This window comes from Antrostomus carolinensis, unplaced genomic scaffold (assembly GCF_000700745.2).
Source record: "Antrostomus carolinensis isolate BGI_N321 unplaced genomic scaffold, ASM70074v2 scaffold12463, whole genome shotgun sequence".
Lineage (NCBI taxonomy): Eukaryota > Metazoa > Chordata > Aves > Caprimulgiformes > Caprimulgidae > Antrostomus > Antrostomus carolinensis.
Window position 1 is genome coordinate 24307 of NW_010307300.1, and position 8831 is coordinate 33137.

The 8831-nt window shown below is 39.6% G+C and overlaps 1 protein-coding gene across 1 annotated transcript; it reads right to left on the bottom strand.

Moving 5' to 3' along the window:
* Positions 1-842: 842 nt before the first annotated feature.
* LOC114818454 (dipeptidyl aminopeptidase-like protein 6) lies at positions 843-7195 on the bottom strand (the record flags this gene model as incomplete). Its single annotated transcript, XM_029084355.1, has 4 exons — positions 7139-7195; positions 5572-5679; positions 4860-4951; positions 843-961 (listed from the first exon to the last, which is right to left on the bottom strand). Coding segments are annotated over exons 1-4 (376 nt in total), but the record flags the coding sequence as incomplete, so codon positions are not given.
* Between the last annotated feature and the right edge of the window lie 1636 nt (positions 7196-8831).

Consider the following 8831-nt stretch of genomic DNA (forward strand, 5'->3'; position numbering starts at 1 on the left):
AAAGAAGGCATTTCTTGTTGGTTTGCTGCTTTGCAATACTTGTTTTAGAAGGCACACAGCCATTTGAGTAGCTTCAGTCATAGCAGTGGACAACTGGTGTGCATGCCTGGCATGTGCAATATATTGTAATTAAGCAGAATTAAATTACATAGGATTAAACGCTATTGAGTTCTGCAATTATTCTTAATAGAGCTGGAAAAAGCTGACTTCTATGACTCTTCTGAAATGCCCTCTATCCCTAGCCTTTTGGATAATCGAAGGCATTTTCAACACAGGAAATCTCTGTTGGAGCTGTAGATTACTCCAAGTTAAGGTAAATTTATTATGAATGAGCAGGGTAACACTAGATGTTCTGCACTCACATTGTCCATTAGGTAGCTTTCTGCAAACTGCCTTTTCTTGGCAAACTGTCTTCATTGTAACTTACTTTGAATGCCCCTGTTCACAGTACTGGTATGAATTTATGCATGTGGAACTCAGTCCCAGTCACCCACAGTTAATCCCACCTCGCTGGTTTATCTCTCACAAAATTTCTGACATTTTATGTGCTCTAGGTTTTGCTGTTACTTTAACTTAAGAATGCTTGGAGTGGTTAGAGGAATGTGCTTCTATCTTCAATAGTCAGATATGCACAGAAAAATATTACACACATCAGCTTTCTAGTTAAAAACATACAAAATAAAAAAAATGTTAAGAGTAAAGCTTTAAAAGCAAAGTGACTCAGATATTTATGGCCAGTCTTGCAAAGCTGTCCACAAGTACACAGGATATCTAAAGATATCAATGCTGGCTCTACATCCTATCCTTAGTCACAACAACTGCAATAACAAAACCCAACATACCTTCACATTTCAGTAGGAAGTATTCCAGATTGTGGCTGAAGGATGCACTGAAGTAAGTACAGTTTTCAATCAGATCACAAGACAGACACCGCCTGTTGAAGTTTCCATTTGTGCTTGCGCTGAAAAAGTTAATACAAGTCCATGAAGGTCACTGAGCAAATGTTATCTGGAAGCAACGTTACTTGAACCTTACTGTACTGTAGGACAAGAACATAAATATAATGTGTTCAACATTAGTAAGAGACAAAGCATTTCCATTTGGTTGAGTTTAAATAGCAGTAATGGCTTTTTTGCCTGAATGGAGAATATATAAAAGGATACTGATGTCTTTTTTTGCAAGGTCAGGTGGTTATGGAGGAAGGTATATTTTTTGAAAAGAAAATGATGATTGCAATTCCACATGAGGAAGTCATAACTCGGTGAATGAAGGCATGAAACAATGGAGCAGTATTTCTATACCTACTTACATTATAACAGACAATAAAGAGCTGGAATTGCTTTCTTTAAGTTTCTTACTGGTTACCTCACTGGTCTGATTTGCTGGCAGCTGCCTCAGAGGCCAAAGCCCTTTTTGGGGGTTTAAATAGTGGCTTTTATAACAGCCAAGTAGAAAGGAAAGATTTGATTTAGGGGTCCATTTTTGAAGAAGGTAACGTGGCCTGTCCATGTGCACAGAAGCGTGTCTATTGTAAGCTGAAGAATGAATTACAGATTATTAGCAAATAATAAATAAAATTTTGCATTTCTACAGCATTTTGAAACTTCAAAATGTTTCAAGAATATTAACTAATAGATATTTCCAGTATTACTGCAAAGCAGACGAGTGTTTTTCCTACTGTTTCAAGGTAGAAAGAGATGAGGAGAACAACCTGTATAGAGCCACAGAGACTGAACTGCGTAGGTCTTGAGTTGGTGTTTATGCTCTGGTCATGTCTCTGGCTTAAATCCTGTTTACAAGCTACTAAATCAGACATAAAAAGGAAAAAAAACCCACAAAAAAACCAAACCCAGATCTTCATCTGATATAAGCTGTCAGAGGTCCAGTGGTGCCAAGGATGCTGCTGAGCTTGGGCTGGGATGAGAGGTGGTCAAACTACGCAATGCAGGAAATTAAACATCTGAAGTGAAGCCAAGATCACTGTGTAATCAAAGATCAAGGACACTGAGATTTTGGGCATCTCTTTCCCCGTTGCCTCTATGAGGAGGTGAGGTTAATGAGGCACCAGGGTGAGCTGCATACCAAGATAAATGAGGGGTGGGAAACACTTTGACCCATGCCAGCAGCTCTGGAGCAGCTGCACCTTGACTCAGCTTTTAAAATGAGATTTTCTTCCCATTCAATAAGTACGAAATCAGTTTATACCATTAGTTTACATAATTCTGAATTCTTTCAAGTGTTAAGCAGTTCTGTTGGAAAGTTTTGTGACAGTTTATCAATCTTGTCACCAATTTAAAATTTGCAATAAAATGAGAAAATTGCTAAATGTAAAACATTTCCAAATGTCAAGCATTTTTTTGGCTGTTGTTACGCTGTTCTGTCTATTCCAGTGTTATATTGCAAGATCTTGCATTGCCATTAAATACTAACACATAAGAAACTGTTTCTATGTAATGGTTCACATAAGATTGAAAAAATGGGAAATTCTTTATGTGAAGTTAGTAAAGCACATACCTGTATAAATGTCGCCTCCTTGGCAAATCTTCTGTGCTGTGGAAATAACTGGAGGAAAAAAAAATTAAAATCAAAAGGCAGTTGTATCATTAGAAGGTTGTTTATAAGTATCTCATACAAAAACATCTTCATTCACATCACCGTTTTTCTGATCTTTCAAAGGCAAGAAAAGTTTAGGCTGAATTAGAATAACATACAGAGAGACACATCAGTGCAGAGGCTCAAGCAAGTATATCGTAGGCTGCACTGCAGATAAAACCATCATGGAAATGTTTGGGCTCCAGATTGATCATGTCAGCAGATCAAAAAGGATTGAGTGAAAGACCTTCACATTTTTACCTCATGATTTATGGCTCAGAATTTCCTTTAATCATTTTTTTTTTTTTCTCTAGAACCCGTTTTTACTTCTCTGACTACTTTTTATTCTTTGCCCAGATAGATATCTAACTAACTGGGGTCTGATGCAAAAGCCACTGAAATGTCCTCTTTGAAAAAGGGAGTTGGACTTTCAGGGAAGACAGAGCATGAAGTTGAAGAATACTTCACTGCCCTTGATTTGTGCTGAGACTGTTGTGAACTCTTTCTGGCTAAACAACGAAAGCCCTATTGTGCAGTGACAGCTTCTGAAGGCCACTTGATCTTGAATCAGCCAGTGCTGCTGGAAGAGGCCAACCTCAGTCCAACCTGCAGGATCCAGATTGATCTCCCAGAAGCATTTTGTATGACTAATGACAGACTATGGGAACCAATGTAGTGTCTGTGGAGTGAATAAGGAGTGAGGCAGGATATTCAGCCCAGCCAATCTGCTTCCAATGAGCTGCACTTGCCTAGATGTACATTTTGATTGCACACATGGTACTTGGTATTTCCTGCTTGACTGGACAGTTAAACTGCAGGTAAGACTTTGGTACTAGTTTGCTACCTAACTCTGCCAAGTGATAAAGACCCTTATATTGTACTAGAGTTACTGGTAATTGAGGGCATCCAAAACCTTGAAGGAGCATCGTGTTCTTAATGATCATTCAACATTTATCTTATTTCAGAGGTTTTTTTTATTCATCTGTCCAGTGACCTTAAGAAACTGAGAGGCAAGAGCCTTGTTGTTTGGCCCAATGTTTTGCCAATTGACGGGGCTGGCAAAAAGGACACAGACACCAACAGAATACTTGAAACAAACTTATTTTACTCTAGTTTAAAACAAGGAACCAAAAAATAAGCAAGGTACAGAGTTAAACAGGGTAATGCACTTAATCATTACTGCTTAAGAGAAAGTATAGTGATTAAGAAAGATACATCACCAATTGCCCAAATACTTATCATCATCTGGATCCTGTACATCAGCTGGGGAGCTCCGTCACAGCGAAGGATTTGGAGAACATTTCCCAGCAATTGGGAAGTCCTACACAGTGTGTCCACTTGTAGGTGAGGTCTCCATCTTTGCTGTGAGAGAGTCCTGCTTTTATACAATCTAACAAACAAATTACGCAGATAGAAAGGCGCGGTAATATCTGGTGGGTAAGTTTCACTTCACACAGGCACATCCTGGATTTGGCCAGGATCAGAGATATGTCCAAGAAGCTACTATTTTGGTATTCTGCACCTGGCTTTGAATTGTAGGAGTAAAAGTGTCACAATCTTATTTCATGCTGATGTGAAACAGGTTGGGGAAAGAATCTCACAGTCACATTTCATGCTACTATAGTACAGGTTGGGAAGTTCACTCAAAAATCAACTTTAATTTAAGGCTTATAATTTAAGCCTTTGTATATCACTCGTATCTAGCTAAAACTTTGCCTGGAAAGGAATCTATATAGTATTTGATTCCAGAAAACCTTTCAAACATTTTCTTACATAATTTCTTGAAATGTATTTTTAAGAGTAAACATTTACAGAAATTATTTTACAAGCATAAAGGGCAAGTGTGAAGAAAGGGGGTTTTTGGTGTGCTAACTAACTACTTTTTTTCTAATGCATTGATATTTTTGCAGGTCAAGAAAGGATTTTTTCTAAAACTGACTATCTAGGTGGTCAATGAATATAGTCTTTCCTTCAGAGGTTAATATCAGAATTTCCAGCAGGTGAAATCACTCCTCTGAACAGATGTATTTCATATTCACAGAAAGAAAGGTTTGAACTATACAGAGAAAATCAAAATAAGACAAGATATATGTAGTGATGTGAGAGGTTAAGCCAAAATGGAGACAGATTCTCATGCTCTCTTATCTCCATCTCCTTATGCATTTTCCTGCATACATTTCAGATGCATATACAACACCATTGTAACTAACCCTACAATCCAGGGTTAAAAAAAGGGAGACTGATTTGTCAGACCAAAGTTTACTTACATTTTATGCCTCTTTTCATCATATGCCAATATCTTTGTCACATCCCAATCACCAGATGTAATAGACTGTAAGTTGTCGCTGCTAGTATTGGGCTGCCAGAAAGAAAAGAGAATTAGATTTCTTTATTTTTAAAAGAAGATATCTGAACAAAGCTTCTCTTCTGAAAAAAGAACGCTCTTTTGACTCCATTGCCTATTAAAAATAAACCATGCATGTGCAATTTCCACCCCTCCCCCTGCTGCTTCTGTGAATCTGCAGGCATTGAAATAATAGAGAGTCAGAATCATCTTAACCATAACTTGACTGAAGATAATGGGATGAATTCAGCACAGAACAGCTTCAGACCTTTTCCTCTAATCCAGCATGCCCACGAGCTTCTGATTAATCCTTTATGGCAGTGCAGGGATTTACTTACTTATGTACAACTAAGAAGGCATTAAAAAAACCCAAACCAAACCAAACCAAAACAAAGCAATGATATTGTTTGGAAAGAGATAGTTGGTTGACCTTTTTATTCCAAGTATCTCATCTGGAAATTCTTTTTATCTTGAGCCCAGTAAACCATTGAAGGTGTTTGTTTTTTTTTTTTTTAATGTGCAAGACCCACATCCTACATTTGCACCTTCCAGACTTGTTGGTACAAGCACAGATACTACTTTTTATTGCTTTCTGATTCAAGTGAGACCCAAGGCAGCGGCAATGAGTGAGTCACCTGTGATGATGACATGGCAATGTGGTAGAACTTCCCGCGTCCTCCCTGGGGAATGGCTCGGACAAAGAAAAACTTCCGACCATCCTTGGAAAAAATTGGCTCTTCATTCTGTAAGCAGCAAATTTAAAGCTTGTATTACCATTAAATTATTGTATTGAAAGTTGCTCAGTGCTTGAAAAACCTTATGAAATTAATTCACAGTGAAATAGAGAGTGCTTTTTAACAGCAACCTGAGGCAAAAAAAAAAAAAGTCCTCTGAAAACTGGAGAAAGTTTTGAAGGTTATTACTTCTTGCTTTCCAGAAAGCAGACACCCTTCAGCAATAGGAAGACAGGGAGACAGGCAGCAAGGAATGTTCCTTGGCTGTAAAGTAAATTCCCATTTGCAAATCAGAAAGTACAAATATACAGCTGGCTGCTCGGGGCAGCTGGAATAAAGCCTTTAGAAATGGTTTGAACCTTGCTGGCACAAGTGTGACAAAACCTGTTTACTCTGCTGGAAGAACTGATCTATTCCTGTCCTCGAGGAAACACAACTAACAGCATCTAACTGCTGTCTTTTCCTACTCTCTTACAAATGCTTATTCCACTGAATTATTTACAAAGGGGAGGATATCTTGCAAAACTGTCTTTGACACAGAGCTCCCAGATGAATGTGATGATTGACTTATTGGGTGACTAGAACTTTCAACCAGAGGTAGAAGAGGCTCAGCAGAAGGAAATCAAACACCACATATGACAAGCAAGCATTTCCTGGAAGAGTTTTTGTTTTCTTTTTGTACAGGAACCCTGAGGCACATGCACATGGGAAGTCCCCACTGCAGGAGATGGTTGAACAGCAGATTACCCAGGAAAGCAGAAGGATGGTCCATATGGTGTGACACAGTAGCACTGCACCAAGGGAACTGGCTAGATGAAGCTCCTCTACTCTGCATCTTGAATAGTTTGGACTAAAGCAAGAGCTGAAATCCTGCTGAGCCTCTCCCGTGATATCAGGCCTTTCTGGGGACCAGCTGAGCCCTGCCTGCCCTGGCCCACCTTTGTGGCTCCTTCTTCAAGGGGAGTCAACAGGGAGATTGTTGGTCAGCCTCTTCTGGGTCCTTCTTTGGTTCAGTGTTTATTAAACACACCAGCTTTCTGCTTGGAACATGTCAAGATCCCACACTGAACCAGCAAGAACTTGCTTGTACATGGAGTTTTATGGCCAATGCAAACACCTACAGCAAAGACATAACCATTTTTATTTCTCATAAGCTAACACATTCTTACTGTATGTTCCTTTGCTCCGAGTTCTGTCCTGATTAACTCTTTTCCACTGTTTACCAGATTTATAAGCACTGTACCAGGTGTTCAAACTGCGTGCTTTTCCTTTTATTTTCCTCTACTTAGGTTTTCAGTATATTTTAAAATATGTCCATTTACAGCTTGTTGAAGCTCTATGAAATAATAGTTTCATTTGTTTCTGACATTGTTCTGGAACTTGAAATATGAAACTCTGTATTATTTCCAAATGTATTTCATAACATGAGAAAACTCATTGAAAAACAACTATGATAACTTGGGCAAACCTTCTGCTTGACACGTTTTCCTTTACTGGGGTAAATAGCAATAAGTTCACCTTTCATTTCTATATCTGTGCCTACTGCATTATATATTCCAGCAATATGTCTCTGCCAGGGAGAGCAGGCGTTGTGCAGATTCGTTTGAGGTTCATTCAGGGGAAGGAGATACACAGCGCTGATGACAGATGCGAGGCTTTAGCACCCGGCTGATGTTATGGGACAGCCTGTTTGCATGTTGCTGTTGCTGGAAAGACAACACTTTAATACGACCAGAATGTTGTTTAGAACCCTGACAGAGAGAGTGACTTATCCTGGACAACAAGTGAGGGGGATGTCAGGCTGAAAGACTTTTGGAACAGGATTTTATACTGTAGGGAGCTACACTGAGCATGTAATTAAAATATTCTGCATGTGTTACAAACAGTTTGAGCCTTTGGCTGACTGTTCTTGACTGAATCCCATAATACTAGAACAGAAGAGCACTCCTTGAAAATAACAGATCAGTTTAGTGGTGGTAAAAGAAAATACTTTTCCTATGCAGCAGGTAGGGAATTTCTTAAAGTTTTTGCCACAGGAGGCTTATGGAAGCAGCTGGTATCAGAAGCTGCAAAACGGGCTTGAACAAAATCTTGATTCATTAACAGATCCTAAAGGGAATAGACATGGATATAGTCTCCAATATCTGTAATCTTTTGATTGTAGATGGTGGTGAAATATGAAAAGACTGGACTGCGGAAAGCAGCCAGTTCACACACTGTCCCTAAATGTCACCAGTTGCTGTGACTGCTAAAGACAGAATGACGGAGCAGAGGAAGCAGTGGTGAGACTTGGTAGGGCACTTCTTAAGACATTGTGGCTCTTCTTGTCTTTTTGCTCAGCTAGATCTCTGTATTTAGTTGAATTCTACCCAACCAGTCAAGGCCAGTTTCCAGAAATCCTCTGCTTTGTGCAGATGAAGGACAAAGCTGCCCTCATGTCAGTTACATGTAGCAATAACTCAGTGCTCTCAGACTCAGGTATAAGGGGAAAAAAAAGCAAGGTAACTCTTGTATGATTCCATAGCAGCTTAAATTGAAACAAATCTGCCTCAGTAAGTGTGAGTCTCTGATCCCATTTGCCTTTCTGGGACCTGTATGAAGAGACAGTGGCCCAGTTCAGGCAGCAGAACTACCCAGAGCTGCTCACCTGCGGTGGGCGCCTGTTCCCAGGGTGGAGGAGGAAGGAAATAGGTGGTTGGAACTGAGGACTACCCAGTCATCCTCAGATTGAAGGAATAATCACTAAACAAAGGATAATCATGTGGCAGGAGAAGGAATTGGTGGGACTAACCAACTTGCATCACTATCAGTAAAAGAAAACAGGAGCAACTCCACTTCGAGCAAGCTGTTAATTGCTGTGTATCAAAATGATGCCATCAAAGACTTAAGCTTTTGTGGAAGATATAAGGTGATGGGAGGCTGCTGGAGGGCACTGTGACTCCTGGAAGGATCAGTGCTGGAGTTCAGAGTTGCACAACACAGGTCAGTGTATCTGCAAATTGTCAGGAGAAGAAGAAACCAAGGAGATCCTGAGAGACTTATCCCAAGTTTGTCAGAATCAGGATGCATGAGGGAACAATGCTAAGGGCAGTCTCAGCTTCTGTAGGTCTTAGAGAAGGGCATAAAGTCCTGGAACACGGAATAACAATTAAAAAAAAAAA